General features: G+C 46.3%; 1 protein-coding gene across 1 annotated transcript in view; it reads right to left on the bottom strand.

The window, feature by feature from the left end:
* Positions 1 to 21,425, bottom strand: part of LOC126184357 (adhesion G protein-coupled receptor L4) — a 443,528-nt gene that overhangs the window by 161,727 nt on the left and 260,376 nt on the right. Inside the window, exons 5-6 of the mRNA XM_049926737.1 lie at positions 14,985 to 15,079; positions 3,975 to 4,134 (exon numbers count right to left, since the gene is read on the bottom strand). Coding sequence (XP_049782694.1) covers positions 3,975 to 4,134; positions 14,985 to 15,079 — 255 coding nt within the window. The remainder of the gene's footprint in view (positions 1 to 3,974; positions 4,135 to 14,984; positions 15,080 to 21,425) is intronic.

The raw sequence follows: 21,425 nt of genomic DNA, 5'->3' as shown, positions 1-21,425 counted from the left end.
AGTAGGGTTCACGAAGTTATAAAGGCGGAGGGAGGACACTCCCCTTATTAATGCCCACTAACTTTTGACCAGATAATGTACCTCTCGCTCCCTTTCTCAGACTGGCAGGTGTCGTATCGGGTTTAGCTGAATTAGACGATTTAGTATCGTCCTCGGAAAGATGTCCGAGAAAATCCTTTGGCATTTAGCACAACTGACTGGTATATCAATAGCAATTGTTCACGTAGCTGTATATAAACTCAACCTGAGAAGACCTTACAAAGTAACGGTAGTCCATCAACTGACCAGTCAGATCCTATAGCTCGAGATCAGTGCTGCCAGAGCACACATCGCTAAAGCATCTGTGCCAGTATTACGAGGATAATTCATATTACTAATAGAACTTCTTAATGCTGTCACAGACTGATGGAAACTGAGTGCGATTGTGGTGGCCTGCAAGAAATAATCGACTGTCGTTCCGTTATCTGTTAGTTTCTGAAAACAAAGAGGTTGCAGGCTATAAGACGCTACGATTTCTTGGAAAAAGATCGGTGCAGTAATTGCACACCAAAATCCTGTTTTCATATCATGCACAGGCTGTTGATGTAGTTGATGAGAATTTTCAAATTCCAGTGTCAGCTCTTCTGGAAGTTTATGCACACAGCTAAATGTAGCCTGCATCAGAGGAAAACAGCATATCACGATTAACGTCTCCATCATGCTCAGTCTGTAACACCAGTTGCAGTAGTGGCACCGAGCAACACTATCTGAATTGGCAGTCGATGTGCTACTGTTATTTTGTAAGGCTTTAGTTTGAGTCTGTACGCAACTCTGTGTGCAGATGTTATTGACGAATCAGTGGGAAGTGTTAATTGGCGCAACGACTTTCTCTGACTCCTGACCAAGGGGCTTGGCTAAAACTGATACGAGACTTGCAGGAGTCTGACGAACAGGCTGGGGAGTCGATGACGTGCGGTGCCTGCCTTCCTGGTCTTGTTTCCTGCACAACATCGTACCAGATACAGGGCATATATGGTAAATGAAACACCTGGTACATGGAGATAAGGTAGTTAAAAATGTCGGAAACATATACTATGTTAGTTCTTAAAATTTCAAATAAAATCAAGTTCAGGCGTTGATATTACCAAAGACTACTGCAGTAGATATACAGTGATTAGCCAAAACATAATAACATCATGGTTAATAGCGTGTTGGACCAATCCTGAAACGCAGTGCAGCAGTGATTGTGCGTAGCATGCAGTCGACAAGTCCTTGGTGGCTTTCCAGAGGTCTACGCACAAATCATGCAAGCCGTGGAAAGTACAGGTCAACAGTTTGTGGGCACGGAGCTGGCCCACGATAGCGTGTCGGACGTCTTCCATCAGGTTCCGATCAGGTGAATTTTTTGGCCAAGACATCCACGTGAGTTCACTGTCATTCCCTTTAAACCACTGTGGCACCAATATTGGCTTTGTAACACGGGCAATTATCATACTGGAAAGTGCCATCGCCATCAGGAAAGATATCAAGCAAGAAGGGATGCAGGTGGTCCGCAATAATGTTCACGTAGTATGCAGCTACCTTTGATTACAATCACAGATCCCATGGGAGCTCAGGTGAATGTCTCCAATAGCATAACACCATTCCTCACCAGGCTATGTCTGTGCCGTGCCGCATCTGTTCGCCCAGACGATGTTATATCCGGTCACTACCCTCGACCTGGTGTATCAAGAAACGCGATTCATCTAATTAAATGACGCATGTCTATTTATCCATCGGCCAATTTCGATGATCCTGTCGCCGATGCAATCATAATTGACAATGTCTTTGATTCAACATTGGAAGGCGTAGGATTCATCTGCTGCTGAGCCCTGTGTTCAACAATGTGCTCTGAGCGGTACATTCTGAAACACTTGTACCTGACCAGTTTTTTACTCTGACGTCAGACCATTCACCTGCCACACATCACCGTCCTTCAACTACTTTACATAGATCGACACGGTGGTACAACACGAACAGCCGAGCAGTTTCGCCGTTTCCGAGATCGTTTCCAGCCGCCATACTGTAACAAACTACCCTTCGTCAAAGTAGCCTGCGTGAGTTAATTATTCCATTTGGGATCCGTATCATCGCTAGAAAGATTCTCGTCTCTGCGCTGCTTATTTACACTATGTGATCGAAAGTATCTGGACACATGGCTGAAAATGACTTACAAGTTCGTGGCGCCCTCCATCGGTTATGCTGGAATTCAGTATCGAGTTGGCCCAACCTTAGCCCTGATGACAGCTTTCACTCTCGACGGCATACGGTCAATGAAGTGCTGGAAGGTTTCTTGGGGAGTGGCAGCCCATTCTTCACGGATTGCTGCACTGAGGAGAGGTACCGATGTCGGTCGGTGAGGCCTGCCACGAAACTGGCGTTCTAAACATCCCAAAGGATTCGGTTCAGGACTCTGTGCAGGCCAGTCCATTACAGGAATCTTACTGTCATGTAACCACTCCGCCACAGGGCGTGCATTATGAACAGGTGCTAGATCGTGTTGAAAAATGGAATCGCCATCCCCGAATTGCTCTTCAACAGTGGGAACCAAGATGGTGCTTAAAACATCAGTTTAGGCCTGTGCTGTGATAGTGCCTCGCAAAACAACAAGGCGTGCAAGCCCCCTCTATGAAAAACGCGACCACACCGTAACACCACCGCCTCCGAATTTTACTGTTGACACTACACACGCTGGCAGATGACGTTCACTGGTCATTCGCCATACCCACACCCTGCCATCGGATCGCCACATTGTGTACCGTGATTCGTCACTCCACACACCGTTTTTCCACGGTCCAATCGTCCAATGTTTACGCTCGTTACGCCAAGCGAGGCGTCGTTTGGCATTTACTAGCGTAATGTGTGGCTTATGAGCAGCCGCTCGATCATGAAAACTAAGTTTTCTCACCTCCAACATACTGTCATAGTATTTTTAGTGGATCCTAATGCAGTTTGGAATTCCTGTGTGATGGTGTAGATAGATGTCTGCCTATTACACATTACGACTGTCTTCAGCTGTTGGCTGTCTCTGTCAGTCAAAAGACGAGATCGGCCTGTACGCTTTTGTGCTGTACGTGTCCCTTCACGTTTCCACATCACTATCACATCGGAAACAAAGGACCTAGGGATGTTTAGGAGCGTGAAAATTTCGCGTACAGACGTATGACACAAGTGACATCCAATCACCTGACCACGTTCGAAGTCCGTGAGTTATGCAGAGCGCCTCATTCTGCTCTCTCACTATATATAATGACTACTGAGGTCGCTGATACGGAGTACCTGTCAGTAGGTGGCAGCACAATGCACCTAATACGAAAAACGTATGTTTTTGTGGGTGTCCGGATACTTTTGATCACATAGCGTATTTTCCTTATCGCGTTATGTGCCTGCAACGCCAACATGCGGCCTCCAGTCTATGGTCATAATCTTTTGGCTTGCCAGTGTACGTGGATGGTTTATCGCCGATGTAAAACGGTATGGTTCATTGACTTTGCGACACTCTAGAAGGTGGTCCCTAGACGGTCACTTCACGATTTTCTGACTTCTGGCACTGAGTTTACGTTGGATGTGTCAAACGTTTTGCATACAAATAATATGGACGATAAGGAATCCCACATTGAGTATTTCTGAGATAAGGAACCAATGGACGGAAATGTATACCTCAATTAGCACAATATCTTGAATAAGTTACGTGTGTGAGATATGTGTATGAAAGCCGCTTATGTTCCGTAGCAAAACTACCTGCTGCGTGGGTGGCGCAACCTCAAAAAACAATGGAAAATCACATGCAAGCGACCAAGGTGGAGTTTATCGCTCTTTGCAGTTATAACAGGATGTCTAGAATGCCTTAGTGTGGATTTTAATCGTCTACTGAAAAAGGATGAAATGTGCAGCAGAAGAAGGTTCGATCAGCGTTACCATAGCTTCTTTACTCCGGGTCCTTTACAATCACTGACTTGGAACTGCAAGTAACGACGACGGGCGAGGTGAATATCACGGCATTTCCCAGTGCGCCGGCCCGTGGCTGCTGACTGTGTGCCCTTGTAGCCACCGCTGCTGCTGCATTGCCGTATTTCCGGGCACTCTGGCCGGAGATGGAGAGGCTGCTGGCGGTTGCTGTGAGAATATCAGACCTCATCCAGTGTTCAGACACAGAGCTCTTCTGTATATACTATGGCGAGGACAGGGATGGGTGAGTTCTCACATCGTACTCCTCGGAATGTAGCAAATGCGGGACTGCCCTGGTACCCATGGGTGGCAGGCAGTGGTGTGTGTCCCAGCAGTGATAGTTACGTTTTCAACATCGGCACAGCATTGAGTAGCATAGGCCCCGCATAACTGATCAGCTGTTTGAGTGCTGACAGGCTGGTTAGAGAGGGTTTAAATGCTGCTGCTCCCCGCTAACTTTGCGGGAGTCGCGGCGTTTGTGTGTGACGCCGAATTATTTGGAATGAAGGCAATGACCAGCTGTCGTAGCTGGCAGCAGATCGGGCTGTGTTACATCCTGGTTACTGGTCTGGTTTCGTCACGTGGAAGGCTGTGATACAGAAGAGGGAGAGGTCCTCCCTCGCTGACCAGAGCTGGTTGATTCCAGCGTGGTCTGATTTTCATCCTGGTGCCTCCATCTCTTGCTCAAAGCCCCGTTGTAACTTTTTCTCTTTACAGAGTTCATGACTAGTTACTGAAGATGGGTATTTCTCCTTACAGGAACTTGCACACATGATGCCTGGAGCAAAGCTTCTCAACCAGTGGCATACTAATTGAAAGAAAGACATATACTAGAAACTGGATTATTCACGTCATAGGCTGCTGCGCAATATTCTCGAGAAGGAATTACTCGTACAGTAGAATTTGAGGAGACGGTGCTAAATTGTGTGAGAACAAAAGTTATAAGTAAGGGCTCATCATCTTTCTTGTGACATGTGCGCTCTGAAGAAAACAGTTTGGAAAATACTGTAGCAGCTACACCCATATCATAAACAACTTGCATAAGCCATGGGACCATATTATTTTGATCCAATAGCCTACCAATGGATTGTGTTGTAATGAATGTTTTCAGCCCAGCAGCCATTACTTTTAACAATTACTACTACCTTATGTTGCTGGTGTAAGGTGTAAGCTGTGTATGTCAATAAAAACTAAATAATCATTTTCGATCATTAGTTCCTTATCTTCAAGTTTTTTATGGTGCATTACTACACTGCCAGAAAAAAGAGTTGATACACTGTTTTAGATGTTTCCAATTCACAAAAGATTTATTGTTGCAACAGTGCATATGGAGTACATGCAATAATTACATTTACAGATTAATAGCAGAAGTGGTTCTGAGGTACCAGGTATCGACCCATGCTTAAACAGCCATATCAGTATGTGCTGTAGCCTTCACGGGCGGCAGCGCAGACGCTGACTCTGGCATCCCGTCAGTCGTGCAGATGGCGAGTAGTGTCCTGGGATACGTAATTCCACGCCTGATCGTCCTATTCACGTAATTCTGTAAGAGCTGTTGGCTGACGAGTCGCATAAGTCACTTCTCTTCCCATCATACCCCACACTTGCTCGATTGGAAACAAATGCCGAGATCGTGCCGGCAAGGGAAGTTGCTGCACGTCTTGAAGAGCACGTTGAGTTTCACGGACAGTGTGTGGACGAGCATTATCCTGTTGGAACAACACATCACCTTCCTGTTTCAAGAACGGCAAAAGAACGGGTCTAACGAGATCCTGCACGTACTGAGCGCTGGTTAGAGTCCCGTCGAGCAGCAGCAGAGATGAGGAATAGTTTTAACTTACCACACCCGAGACCATAAGGCCACTGTGTCTTGGACGAATGCATTCTACGAGACAGCGCTCACCAGGTCTAATTCAGATGCGCAAACGACCATCACTTTCGTGCAGGCAGAATCTGCTTTAATCGCTGAAGACCAAGGCACACCATTCCATCTTCCGAGTGATCCTCTGATCCACCAGTCCAGCCGTGCATGTCGACGCAGTGGCGTGAGTGGAAGACGGGCTAGACGTGTGCGTAGTCCCACTACAAGTAGCCGGTTCGCAACAGTTCGTGTTGACACATCCGGGCTCACAAGTCCTCTTGTCAGTGCTGTAGTAGGTGTACAATATCCCACTGCTGCCCTTACAATATCACGATCCTGGAGGGCGTCTGTACTGCGTGGACGTCCAGAATCTCGTCTACAGGTTGAGAATGTTCACGCCGCAACTGATACCAGCATCATTGCACAAGTGAAGCAGGACTTATGTAGCAATCCTGCGAAAGAACCTTCCCGCCACTCGGAGGGCCACAATTTGATCCCTTTCAAACTCGATGCGTCTCTGTGGCATGGTTGCCTGCCTGCTTCACACGTTTGGAATACACTGAGCCTATTAAAGTATAGATACAGATGGTGCTCTGGCAGCTGTGCCACTACGGTATTTGTTTACGGACGAAGTTGAAACCGTTATAAATATACCTACTATCCCCTAGGGCACATATGCCATCATAGGATCAAAATCGAGATCGTCTTTGCAGGTCAACTAATTTTTTTTCCGGCTGTTTATTCACACAATATTGACCCTTATAGTCTAGGACACCACGTATGTAAGAAAATCCAAATTGTGCCGCTGTTTCGGTGTCCTCGTTAGATCACAGTTACCCCATGTGACTGGCTGTGTGTGTCAGTTATATGTCTAATGAAGGAAGAGGATAGACCCTACAGTAGGACAACACCAATTTAAGCATTGTGGTCATCAGAGCAGTCTTAGCATTTAGTACAACTGTACTGAAACGTGGTACTCTCAGTTAACTATGAGCTAAGATAGAGGATGGGTCAATACTTACATTTACTGTTGTCTTCTCGTCAGAATACAAAACACACCCTATTAAAATGTGTCGAACTGAAATGCATCTGCCACAAGCATTGGAAAGTGCTATGTCTCCCGCCGGAATAGAAATATAAGGGTCAAGGGACAATGCCCTAGTCTTAAAGGAGGTACACCAAGGCCAGATGTTTGGTTTTATTGGCATCAGCTTATTATCTGACATTTCCAGTCACCGTTCCTCCCAACAGATTAACACAAGGCTCAAAAATTAAGAATTTTTTTCTGTGATACAGCCCAAACTGGCTTCCTTGTCTATTTTTTAAACTATCTCATATCTCTGTGCTGTAGCAACACTTCGCAACCAGTAGTATGGTGGGTAAGCTAGCCGACTGTGAAATCCTGTAGCTCGAAGTTGAATATCGCTGAAACAGCATGGTGCAAGTCCCCAGACCTTCGCAGTTGCGAGCTAAATTTCCTCATGCTGTGCTGCATTGGTCCCTTACGTCACCCTGTCACAACAAAGTTGGACAGAGTCACTACAAATACTCGCCGCTCAGACCTGAGAAGTACCTCGTCTTCATCTACCGCCTGTGCCGAGACATACTCCGAGCCAGGTATCAGTCCCATACGGGCTAGGCAGCTGTGTAATACGTCTAGCCGAATCATTCACTTGCTGCTGATCTACGAGCCAACGGAGCGTCCAGTTGCCCAACACGCGCGCCTACTGCCTGCTGGATACTGACGTCAGTCTCGCGTCTGCAACGACACTAGCCGCTGCTACTCGTACTTTGCTGAGGCAGCTATCCTCTCCATCGTCCCTGAGCCGCCATGGCCAACGAAGCCAAAGTATCCTGTATTGGGCTGGCAACCGCCGCCTAGGGTTTTTTTTTTTTTTTTTTCACGCCATTGAGTCTCCACGATCAACTTCTGTAAGAGCATTTTCCTGACTAACGAATGCTATTGCTAATTGAGCTCTTATGACTCAACGACCACTAATGAGCTGATAAGATCATTTTATCTTTATAATGGTTTTGAGAAAATTCTAAGATCCACCAGCCTAAAATATTGCGAAGGGGTGAACCAGAAAACTTACGAGTATTTTCTTTTCTAAAACCGTCAAATGTAAAATAGCTCTGGTCTTCCTAAGAATCAGGAGACTTATTTGCTCCAACATCATTGTAAAACATTAATACTTGCCATACTAGTTTCTAAAGCATAGCTATTGTCCGAATCGTAAGAAGTCTTTTGAAGCGCAAACGGTTATTCTGAGATGCTCCTTTGATTGTCAAACAACGATGTGACACACAGATGTTTGTGGCAGGGAATAGATCGTATATGCTTGTCGGACCATGAAGAGTTTCCACCTGATGTAATGTGATGCCACCTTGCTGTCAACACAGAGGCTGGGGACGGGACTAGTCCTAAATGCGCTGTGGCCAGTCTGATTCTTTCAAGGTGGACTACAACGAAGATCTTCAGGTAGAATGGTCAGCAGTTCTGTACACTATTCAACTATAACCAAGCCAGGACTACACAAATGCTCTATAAAATTGCAGCCTAAACTAGTTATGCCCATTCACATTTGTTGAGGTAAATTACGAGAGTTGTAAGGAACCTTGTTCTCAGGTCCCTCAGGTGTAGGAACCAGTAAGGTTTGTCAATTATGAGGCCATGTCACCTCATTGCATGATGGAAATTTAAAATTGTGTTCGTTACTTTGGTTTCTGGAAGAAACTGAGTGTGTGTGTGTGTGTGTGTGTGTGTGTGTGTGTGTGTGTGTGTACTGACAGTGCTGGAAAGGGGAACGTATACTTACCAAAAAATGCACAAGCGTGGTGACGGCAGCTGCTTGTCGGCTAAGATTAACAGGGGGAGAAGAGTAGAATAATGTGCATCATTTATGAAGATGACCGGTCCTCCTTTAATTCTCTTCCCACAGGTGTCGTTCTTTCTGTGTAAGGTGTAACTACTTTAAGTGGAATCGTAAAGTAATTCAAAAAGTTTATTGTAAACACAAGCTCCAAGATCTTCAGTGAGCTAGTAATCTCAGTTCCTCCACATGTAGTCATAACCTATATACATTCCAATATGATCTTTTAAGGGAATAGCTGAGTCATGTGGTTTCTTGTAGGTTGATTGATTATTGCATTTCACAGTACCAGCTCCTTTACTATCTTATCACCTTCATTTCATTTACGCACTGTCCAACACTTTGATTCATTATAATTAAACTAAAGCCTCGTTGCGAGTCAACTGGTGCCTTTAGAATATGACAAAAATAAATTAAATATTGTATAACAGGGTCGCCACTAGGTTTTACTACATAGAAAGGAAAAAAAGTCCCATTGTATTTATCATACCAGTGAATGAAATCTTCTAAACATATATCGTCAACTGATGGAACTTACGAGTTGTGATAACCCTTTCATACATGGTAAAAATTCATCGCTATTTAACTGAAATGAATTGAATACCATGTACTGTCAAAAAACTTAGTAGCAATGAAACAAGCAAATAAATAGCAGCAAACTGTGAACAAAATATCAATCATCCATAAAAGTTTTAGCCAGCTTCTGATGCACTCGGCCTATCTCACGGAGCAGCTAGGGCATGTCCTTCCTCTGACAGACGCAGCTAAGAGTGAAGTGATGCCCAATGATTTTAGCGGGCTGGCTTCTGCATCGTATTTAACTTCTCGATTTTGAATTGAGCCAATAGGCGTTCGCCAGACCTCCCACCAGAAGTCAGGCTCCCTCCCCTTGTTGCAAATACTGTTATATTATATTCATATAAATACACATCTCCCTTTAATATGAGTATTTTTTAATTTTCGAACTTCTTATTCATGTATGTCACTCACTGAGGTAATAATTCGTAATTTAAGATTCAGTATTTCGTGTCATAATCTTTTCCCGCGGTTTCTCTGTTCTGTCCTTGCTATTTATTAATATAAGAGGTCAAATGTTACTGATACGAGAAGTGTCATGGACACTATGAAAACAATGGAGACTTTATTAAATAGTAACGCATAGGCACGGCACTCGAGAGACACACTGAATGTGGAATCAGGGCAAGCGGGCACAAAAATTAGCACATCCCAGGTGAATATGGTACCCTACCGCAGTCGCGGACACTGTCAGGGTGACAACGCGCTGTAAGCAATGGTCCCAGCAAGGGCAGTTGACTGAGGCCAAAACGAGGAAATGCTGACCCAGGTGGGGCGTTTCTAGACTATTCGGTGAGGTTCTGGAAAGATTTTGATCATTGAAAGGACCTTCAGTGGAAGCATGAGATCCTGAGAAAACAGAATATAAACAGCAGTTGGGGGAGTCTCAGGAGTAGCCGATGAGTTAAGCAATGAGAGAGTTAGTGAGTGAGTCACACAGTTGGTGCCTCAGTCATCATCAGGTAGCAGCTGAGTTGGTGAGAACCATCACTGTAAAGTGACAGTTGGATGATACTGCAGTAAAGTACGAGAAGAGTAATTGCATTTGAGGAAGGCACTGATTTTCCAGTAAGAGCCAGCCACTGTTCTTACACTGAGTTGCCTGCCTGTTACCAACGAGCTCTGTAAAGTTTGTCTCTAGAAGTACCAAAGAGTAATAGTATTTCCGCATGTCAGAATATACAGAGGAACAAGTTCCACCTTACGCTTTTCTCTTAGAGTCTAGTTGCGTGAGTAGCTGTTAGTTTTCTGTGTATGAGAAGTAACAAGTGGGATCTCGCACTCTCATCTTGCCTTGATTTGAGAATTTGGTGGAATCATTGGAACGAGTCACTATCAAAGCACTTGTCTCTGATAGTAAAAGATAGTACCCAGGAGCTGGGGGTCGCTGGAGTGTTAGTTTAATCACTGATGGATAAAAAGCCACTGTGAGGCACCTCTCTGAGTAAGGATGAACTACTGAAAAATTAACTGTTCTTAAATTTTATTTGGAATTGTTTGCACCCTTAATGACTTGCTACTGCATTCCACCATCACTTCTGCCAAATATTTAGGAGACTTTCTCCCTCTCACTCCGTTAAAGGCAAATAAGTAGATCTCAACCCACAGTGTTGCCAATGTCCTGACTGCCGAATGCAGGCCACACATTTATACTAGGCTTATGGGACCCAACAGTTGCCGGCCGCGGTGGTCTAGCGGTTCTAGGCGCTCAGTCCGGAACCGCGCGACTGCTACGGTCGCAGGTTCGAATCCTGCCTCGGGCATGGATGTGTGTGATGTCCTTAGGTTAGTTAGGTTTAAGTAGTTCTCAGTTCTAGGGGACTGATGACCACAGATGTTAAGTCCCATAGTGCTCAGAGCCATTTGAACCATTTTTGGACCCAACAGTTCATACAAAACCTCCCACATCTCTAGGGTTGTGGAAGGGGTTGGGGAGGGGGGCTAGAAGGAGGGAAGGATGACACTCGTTTTGTCACGGCATCCACGAGGAGAAAAGAAATCTCACTGCTGGTGGGATATGCCATCTGTGGTATGTAGCTTTGTGTAGTTGGCCATAGCCCTGCTCCCTCCCGCCCAACTTACTTCAGGCACCAGAATGGCTTTGTCGTCTCAGACAACGGCTCGAGATTGCAGTTTTCTTGCAAAATGTTGCCATCCCGTTGCCCTTGTTGTCCGGCAGAATAATTTTATTGTACATGCTTAAATATTTTGAAGCTGGACCCAACGAGCTTAGAACAAAACAGGCTAGCTCGTCGGCAGTGTGCCAGTTGGAATGTTAACAAGATATACCATCGATGTAACAGACATCAGGATATGAAGCGAACATTGCTACACAACCTCCGAGCGAGGAACGTAGAAACGCAGTCGTCGCAGTGCTACATAACGTGGTAGTGTGAAGTAATACTTCACACCTTCAACGCAAGAGTCCCACTGCGAAGTCAGATTTAGACAGAACGACACTATCTTGACGATACAGAATAATTCCTGTACTAGCACAATGAGGCAAGTAGCGTTGACGAAAACGATAAACGAGGGCAAACGCGGCCATATACACTCCTGGAAATTGAAATAAGAACACCGTGAATTTATTGTCCCAGGAAGGGGAAACTTTATTGACACATTCCTGGGGTCAGATACATCACATGTTCACGCTGACAGAACCACAGGCACATAGACACAGGCAACAGAGCATGCACAATGTCGGCACTAGTACAGTGTATATCCACCTTTCGCAGCAATGCAGGCTGCTATTCTCCCATGGAGACGATCGTAGAGATGCTGGATGTAGTCCTGTGGAACGGCTTGCCATGCCATTTCCACCTGGCGCCTCAGTTGGACCAGCGTTCCTGCTGGACGTGCAGACCGCGTGAGACGACGCTTCATCCAGTCCCAAACATGCTCAATGGGGGACAGATCCGGAGATCTTGCTGGCCAGGGTAGTTGACTTACACCTTCTAGAGCACGTTGGGTGGCACGGGATACATGCGGACGTGCATTGTCCTGTTGGAACAGCAAGTTCCCTTGCCGGTCTAGGAATGGTAGAACGATGGGTTCGATGACGGTTTGGATGTACCGTGCACTATTCAGTGTCTCCTCGACGATCACCAGTGGTGTACGGCCAGTGTAGGAGATCGCTCCCCACACCATGATGCCGGGTTTGGCCCTGTGTGCCTCGGTCGTATGCAGTCCTGATTGTGGCGCTCACCTGCACGGCGCCAAACACGCATACGACCATCATTGGCACCAAGGCAGAAGCGACTCTCATCGCTGAAGACGACACGTCTCCATTCGTCCCTCCATTCACGCCTGTCGCGACACCACTGGAGGCGGGCTGCACGATGTTGGGGCGTGAGCGGAAGACGGCCTAACGGTGTGCGGGACCGTAGCCCAGCTTCATGGAGACGGTTGCGAATGGTCCTCGCCGATACCCCAGGAGCAACAGTGTCCCTAATTTGCTGGGAAGTGGCGGTGCGGTCCCCTACGGCACTGCGTAGGATCCTACGGTCTTGGCGTGCATCCGTGCGTCGCTGCGGTCCGGTCCCAGGTCGACGGGCACGTGCACCTTCAGCCGACCACTGGCGACAACATCGATGTACTTTGGAGACCTCACGCCCCACGTGTTGAGCAATTCGGCGGTACGTCCACCCGGCCTCCCGCATGCCCACTATACGCCCTCGCTCAAAGTCCGTCAACTGCACATACGGTTCACGTTCACGCTGTCGCGGCATGCTACCAGTGTTAAAGACTGCGATGGAGCTCCGTATGCCACGGCAAACTGGCTGACACTGACGGCGGCGGTGCACAAATGCTGCGCAGCTAGCGCCATTCGACGGCCAACACCGCGGTTCCTGGTGTGTCCGCTGTGCCGTGCGTGTGATCATTGCTTGTACAGCCCTCTCGCAGTGTCCGGAGCAAGTATGGTGGGTCTGACACACCGGTGTCAATGTGTTCTTTTTTCCATTTCCAGGAGTGTAGCTAGCGCCACTGTGTGATAGGCGCAAGCTCGGGCTTTTAAACAACAAGGCGTTTAGAGCTCGAAAACATATTCAGTCGTGCTCCCTTTCTGTCCTTGTCGCTAGAACCAGAGAATATGATGGCCAATTGAGTGTCAGTTAAACCACGAAAATCTGGTCAATGATGGTCTGCCTGCTGCCTGCATGCTGATTTCAACACCGAGTCATAGCCAACATTATACATACCACAACTATGGTCGTTATTGCTGTCCACCGTGAGATCTAGCGTGTGGCCAGCCCTCCTGTGCTACGGATCATCTAGGATGATAGGCGAGCTGTTATCTCCACAACAGCCAGGCGTGGCACGTTCATGCAGTCAGCTGGCCGACTCGTGAACAACTGCTGCAGCCCTGGTCCATCTAGGGTGGATGACTAGGGCCTTGTATTCACAGCGACCGATATACAGGACCACAGCCAGCTGTCCTCACCATAGTTCATGCCGGCCGGGGTGGCCAAGCGGTTAAAGGCGCTACAGTCTGGAACCGCGCGACCGCTACGGTCGCAGGTTCGACTCCTGCCTCGGGCATGGATGTGTGTGATGTCCTTAGGTTAGTTAGGTTTAAGTAGTTCTAAGTTCTAGGGGACTGATGACCTCAGAAGTTAAGTCCCATAGTGCTCAGAGCCATTTGAACGATTTGAATCACCATAGTGCACGACTGGCATAGATACCACCGTATTGATTATTTTGTAAAAAAATTTTGTTTATTTATAGACGCAATATGGTTCATGGTGTGGGTTCCTGTCGTCATGTCCTAGTTCATGAACCACTGGCAACGTATGAGTGGCCAATTAAGTGGTCCTGACAGCAGAGTTACCAGTTACTTTGGAATAAGGCTGGGCATCTCGGACATATCCTGAGTCGTGGTCACCTTTATGCTCAGACGGCAAAGACTACCAAATCCACCGGCGAGTCCCTCAACTGTTAGGGGTAAAACTCAATGGGACCTGGGGCGAGTAAGACTAGCAACCTGCTTCCCTGGTACTCTAAATATGATGCTGGCAACAATCCGAGCAAAATGTCTTGGACCTTTGGAGGTGACGGAGTCCCACCTCTAAGTGACAGGGTCTCCTAAGATACGACTCGACAAACGAATGGTAACGAGATGGGGAGCTATTAATATCAATGAGGTTACTCTGGGAAGAAGGCAGAGCTGGCAGAGGCCGCAAGTAAGATGGGGTTGGACGTTTTAGCTGTTAGTGACATTCGGGTAAGGGGTGAGGAAGAAGAGGAAGTTGGAGAATAGAAGGTCTACCTGTCAGGAGTCAAAGCGGGAATAGCACAATGGGGTGTAGGGCTTTACATCAGTATCCTTACTGATGTACGCCTCTAGGCGTAAGGATACTGACCTACACTCCGTGTCTGGCTTCCTATTCACAAAGCGACCCCTGTTCTGCAGGTCGCAACACCTTGCAGGATGACAGTTTTTTCGGTGAGCTGATGTATGTAAATGCCCGATAAGTAGGATGTCATTTGAAGTGTTACTTCTTTTCGTTACCTTCTTGTGGATGTGGGCGAGCGCGGGCCGGCGGCACTGCGAGAAGTCGGGGCGCTGCCAGGAGGCGCGGTGAGTGTCGGTGAGGACGCAGCGGCGGGTGGCGGCGCGGCCCGCGTGGGTGGCGGGGCAGGGCACGGCGCTCAGCTGGCCCGGCGCCGCCGCCGCCCACCACACGCCCAGCGCCCCCTCCGCCGCGCACACCGCCACCACAGACTTGTTCACCACCTCCACCGTAACGCTCGCCGAGTTGCTCGCCACGCTGCCTTGCACCTGGCAGTCGAATATTGCTGATTTCTGAAAAATACCAACTAGTAAGGACACGTAGGATATACTGCAAAATGCGGCTGTCTCACAAAAGTGTACTTCAGTTACATTGCTTGAGAAAAAAAAAGTCAAGCACCCAGAAAAGGAGGAGGAAATGAATCTTCAAGATTTGAAAGTGTATGTAATGTTATTTCAATGATTTCAAAATCGAGTCAGATTTACAAAGAATCAGACAGTATTCTTTCTTCTTGGGGCCTTTGTCCCGCTTCAACGCTGGGTCGGCCATGTCACTGTGGATTTGGCAGCGTTAGTTGTAGAGGGTGGCCGGATGCCCTTCCTGCCGTCACCCCGAACCGCCGGGACGGATTTAGTGTACCCCAGCTGTCAACATCTAGTGTAAGCCATGGAATAGGGCGAACGTGTTCAAAGTCTGCGAGTCATGTAACTGAGGCGGAGCATGGGAACCAGCCCGGTATTCACCTAGCGGGATCTGTAAAACCGCATTAGCGCGCTCGGCTACCCTGGCGAGCACAAAGAATCAGACAGTACCCTCTCTGACCTATATGCATGACTCTGTAGTAAACGGTGTCGTAAACGAGGTTTCTCTGCTATAAGTCAAGCTTATACTGGGCCTCGATATACTGGGCACTGGCAGTGGGACGGAGTAGACGTTCGAGCTGGTCCCGCATATGGGTGTGTTCTATCGAGCAGAGATCGGGGTATCTTACTGGCCAGGGAGTTACCTCAAAATGATGCAGACGATTTATAGATACTCGTGCCGTGTATGGACGAGCATTGTCCTGTTTAAAAACACCACCACTATACTGTATGAGAGGTAACACATGAGGACGCAGAATGTCCAGGGCGTCTCCTGTGGCGTCGGAGTTCCCTCAGTCACCAACGGTCGTGACCTGAAGTCATACCTCATGGCTCCCCACGCCATAACTCCACTGTGCCTCTTCAAAACATTGGAAGAATGGGGCCTCTCTGCAGGTCACCGCCCTATTCAGCGACGATGGTCATCAAGGGTAGTGCACAACCGCGATTCATCCCTGAACACAATTCGACACCATTCATGAGCAGTCCACGCTTCCCTGTCACAGCCATTTGTGTTGTGAGGTTAACGGCAGCCCATGCAGGGGTCGTAATTCCTTAGTCCAACTGCTGTTAGTCTGCTACCTATGGTGCGGGATGACACTGAATGTTGCTGGCAGTGCATTACTTGTTCTCGGATGGCAAGCACAGATGTGAAAGGGTTACGATGTGCTCGGTGCACAACACGGCAATTCTCTGTTGTGGTGGTCAGATGTGGTTGACTAAAACCTTGACGACGATTATGCGGTCCAGCATCGGGCCGCTGTCATATCCGAACGCGCTTCAAGTCTGCATCTTCGGCAGTTCACTAGCCAGCCAGATGAGTCATTTTCCAAAGTGTGAGTGGTGCTGAAATGCTTTCTCACACGACTGCATGGCATCTCGGTGTCCTTCGGAGTGATCAATCCACATTAATTAGATAAGTTTGCCTGCATGACCATCTTCCGCAGCAGCTGTCAAAATCAGTTATTAGATTGTCCATTTCTCCGTCTTGAGCTTACTGCAATTTAATTAAAGAGAATTTTACACCAGATGCGTTTCGCTTTTATTTATAAAGGATATTCCGTGGTTATTCTACAAACTGGATACACACGAATGTAAATTTTTGGTTGTTTTAGATTAAAAACAGCGTTTTGTTTATAAAGTTGGAGTGCAAGTTACTCATGATGTTGCTTCACATATTCTCCAAACTACTGCTTCTTCCCACCCTGGTAACAGCGGTTGGTGTTGAAGGATTTCATTTCACATATACACTTGACAGTTATTGCCGTTTTGCAGTATTTATTGCTGTGCTTTTAGTTTTTTTTATACTTTACTCTTGTAAATCGAATTGAAGTTATTTGTGTTTCTCACTCTGTGCAGTGTTACAGTACTTAGTCTGTTCATTTGTTTTAGTGCAGGTTGCGAGCGTTGTCAAACTGCGAAACCCGCTACCCTCTCCAAATTTCTTTCTCTCTCTCTCTCTCTCTCTCAGACACACACACACACACACACACACACACACACAAACAAACACACACACACACACACACACACACACACACACACACACACACACACGTATGAATACGCATGAAATAATGAACAAAGTAGTTTCACAGGTTGGCAAAGCTCGGAACATGCACTAGAAACACAGGTAACTTCAGTTCGATTTACAAAGGTGAAGTGTAAAATAACCAAAATGCAGTGCAACAGATACTGCAGAATATCAAAAACTGCCAAGCGTATATCTGAAATGAAATCTTTCAACATCTGCCACTGCTAGAATGGAGGGAAGTCGCAGTTGTTTGGAGAATACGTAGAAAAACGCCATAAGAAACTTCATAAACAAAACGCTGTTTTTAATCTAAAACAACAAAAAATGTACAAACATATGTATCCAATTTGCATAATAACCACGGAAGATGCTTTACAAATAAAACCGAAACGCGTCTGGTGGAAAATTGTCTTTAATTAAAGTGCAGTAAACTCAAGACGGAAAAACCAGTAATAAATGAACATCAGATACGGTTCATGCCTCTTACATGTACTAGCAGAGCTCGTAACAACACTAAACAACACTTATGAACTCTACTGATCCTTCTTAACTCTCACAGATTGCAACTCTGATCATTTACAAATCTGCCAACTGCGTGAACGTGTACGAAGTTAGATTGTGTTCCTACCATGTTTTATGGGTGCTTCACTTTTTTTTTTTTTTTTTTGGCAGGTTGTATGTATATTAAAAAGTTTTCTTTGCAGATAACATTATTAACTTGATTACTTTTAAGTCCTAGGTAACAACGACTTTTTTACTTTCGTCTATAGGTAGTAGATCTGCTGGGTGTACCCGAACATCTCCGATAAAATTGCGCAGGCTATTGAGGGATTTTTTCTCTGTATTTTTCCACAACCGATTCGTGGTCTGCGATGGCTCGTTACAGAGTAACTACATTTCGTTTCATTTCTTAACCCCATTTGTCTTTGTATCTGTATTACACTAAAAATATTTGCACAGTACTGCAATCGTCGGCGGTGTGCGTTGTGTGTCTTTTGTGAAAACAAACTTGGTCCACTTACGATACTTGTTGTAGACAATATGATACTTCATTCTTGCGTTCAGTGCTGTTCGGTTCTCTTACGACTTTGTTTTTCTATCAATGTTAGTTGTCCGTTAACAACGATAAACAGCAGCGTGCGTAGGTTTACTAACGCAGAGCTGGGCTATATGCACACCGCATATAGGTTCGCTGAATGCAATGGAAGAGAGACACAAGTCTGCTTTTCTGAGCTGTTCCTGCAGTAATGGCAACCACACGACAATACTTTCTCATCTGACGGTTGTTACGTTACATTTAACTTAGTGTTGCACGTTTTGGCGACGGTGTATTACTGTTGTGAAGGTATTTTCACAGAAACAAAAATAAATGGGGTAACAAACCGAATAAAGAAGTTTCGCATTGCTACGTTGTGAGGAGATACCGGCGACCAGTGGCCCCTCATACCAAAATGTTCAGAAAATATTCCAGAACAACCTCCGAAATCTTATCGGTGGAGTTCAGATTCAGCCTGTACAGGGTGTTCAGAAACAGTCTGAAAGCTTTTAAGGGTGTTACTGGATACCTTGTGCTGAGAAATAATTGTTAAGAAAAAATTCGGTATGTTCTTCCGTTTCCGAGTTAACTAGCATCGACTTTAACCAAACAGATGGTTGCGCACACCAGTGCAGGCGCTAAAATGCGGTAATGCATAAACCCCTTTGGGTCTGTGAGTTACCACTTGTTCAAATGCTCGTTACCAGTGAAAATGTGCCTTGTGCAAAACTGATAAATTCAAGCTAGGTTAGCAAAAGCTACATCTGTTCAGTTTGAAGAAACCAAACGAAGAACATGTTTGGCGCCACTGTCTCTGGCAGGCTGCTAGAATTTGCGTGTGCAACGATCTGATCGACTAACTTCAATGATAATGACATCGGAAACTGCGCAACGTATCGAATATTTTTCTTAACAAATATTTTTCAGCACAACCTGCCCTAGCCGGCCGCGGTGACCGTGCGGTTCTGGCGCTGCAGTCCGGAACCGCGGGACTGCTACGGTCGCAGGTTCGAATCCTATCTCGGGCATGGGTGTGTGTGATGTCCTTAGGTTAGTTACGTTTAAGTAGTTCTAAGTTCTAGGGGACTTATGACCTAAGATGTTGAGTCCCATAGTGCTCAGAGCCATTTGAGCCATTTGAACAACCTGCCCTGCATCATCCTTACAAGCTTCTCAGACTGTTTCTGACCACCGTGTGTGTATTGTAGAGCTAAATATAGCGGCCAAAAGTCACAGGAAGGGGTGTCCCACTGAAAGATGTGTCGTACATGGTGCTCGAAAATTGCGGATAGATTCGACGTATAGCCACAGTGTAGACGCAGTATCTGAGCAGTTTGTGAAGTGTAGTGTGTACTATGAATGTGCGACGATGATCGGTGCAAGATGCATAAGTCACAGCATATTGGAGATCACACAAGAATCCGGGTTTCCGAGGTCAACAGTATCTACAGGAGATCTTCAGTACTGAAGAAACAATGATATTCAGTATCGCAGAGCCAATGTTTCGACAATCGTAAACCGCCGCACAGGACGCTGGACATGACGTCTTCTCCGCATAATCATACCGGGCAATTGCCGGTCTACCTAATGTAAGCCAGATCGCCGCAGATTTGACTATGGGGCTTCAGGAGCCCATTGCTACCATGACTCTATGGACGCAAATGCACTAAGTAGCTTACCAAAGCTGACTACTGACTTTTGGCCATTCAATGTAGACTCTACCTGATCAAAAGTATCCAGCCGCTGAGAGGTGGAACGCCACTCTCTCACTCTAACAACATTGTCAGTCGGATTAATATTCATATTTTATAATTAAATGTTTCTCTGAGACATTTTAAGTACCTTTTTATTATCTACGATAATGATCGAAGCAGACGAAATGAATTAAAATTTGTGGTTCGGCCAAAACTTGAACCCATATCTTCTCGCTTGCTAAGCAGAAATGCTAGCCATTACACCACCATAGTACGATGGTCAACGTTGCCGCACAAAATACCTAAGCTGAGTGCCCTCCCCAACAACCTAAGCTGAGTGCCACAAACTTTGTTGTGTTGGGGAGGGCACTCAACTTAGGTAGTTCGTGCACCAATGTTGGCCATCGTACTGCGGTGGTGCAATGGTTAGCATTTCTGCCTAGCATGTAAGAAGAGCCGGGTTCGAGTCCTGGCCGCAGCACAAATTGTAATTCATTTCGTCTGCTTCGATCATTCATATTTTAGGTCATGATCTCGGTGTTCCCCAGTACTACATTTGGTATGTGTGTATTATCCTTTTTTATATGAGGAAGTTGTGGGCACAATATTCATATAACTGCCTGTGTAGCCAATAGAGAACTTGTACGCGAGGCGCCGTAGTGGAGGTGGTGGAGAAAAGGGGGAGAGATGGACTGCGGGCCATAAATGCTGAGTCCAGTGACTTGGCTGTGCGAGTGTTTCTAGGCAGCAGTGCTCTGTGGATTGTACCTGTAGATGGACTTCGGGCCATGACACTCCAATCTTTCCACTTAGGGATGGAGCAGGAGGGCGCCTGTTCACAAAACATTTTACCTGGGCCAGGCTACAGTCTGTGGCAAAGGTGGATAGTTGTCGGAAAGTGGATGGAGGAAGCCATTTAAGAGAACTGCTGTAATCTGAGCTTTTGTGCAAACAGTGGGCAGGTCATAATACTCCAAGCATTCTCATGTTAGATACTGGGACAATACGGACAGAGCGGCTGGTGCACGTGTTTAGTGGTGGCAAAACTGTAACTCCCCTGACGCCAAGAAGTTGCCAGGTTCTTTTAGTGAGCGGTAAAAACGTATATTTCACGGATACGACTGTCTGGTAAGGTTAACAGCCTTCTTTCAGAAACTGGAAATGGTCGGCCTGGAAAGATTAGATCGAATGAGTGACTGTGGTTCCATCATATTTTTTGCTGGAACATGGCCACGCTAGCCGTGAGAACGGTGTCTCCCTGGTCTAAAATTTTCTTTTTTCAGACAAGAGAGATTTTGAGTTGCTGATTGGCTTCTCTCAGGATATGTAAAGCAGAAGTTTGCTCCCCAGTGTGTGGACCCTGGTAGTGTGTCTGGATTGGCTACCAGACCAACAGAACAGTTAAGAGGGGAGATTCAATGAGTAGAGAATAGTCCAGTTTGTTAGTACAATGTGGAGGCGGTTTCGGTTTTGCTGATTGGGCTCCTGTACCAAGGATGGGTGGAATGCGGTTGT

This window comes from Schistocerca cancellata, chromosome 4 (genome assembly GCF_023864275.1).
Source record: "Schistocerca cancellata isolate TAMUIC-IGC-003103 chromosome 4, iqSchCanc2.1, whole genome shotgun sequence".
Lineage (NCBI taxonomy): Eukaryota > Metazoa > Arthropoda > Insecta > Orthoptera > Acrididae > Schistocerca > Schistocerca cancellata.
The sequence above is the reverse complement of the archived record's forward strand: the minus strand, read 5'-3'. Positions and strand labels throughout refer to the sequence as shown.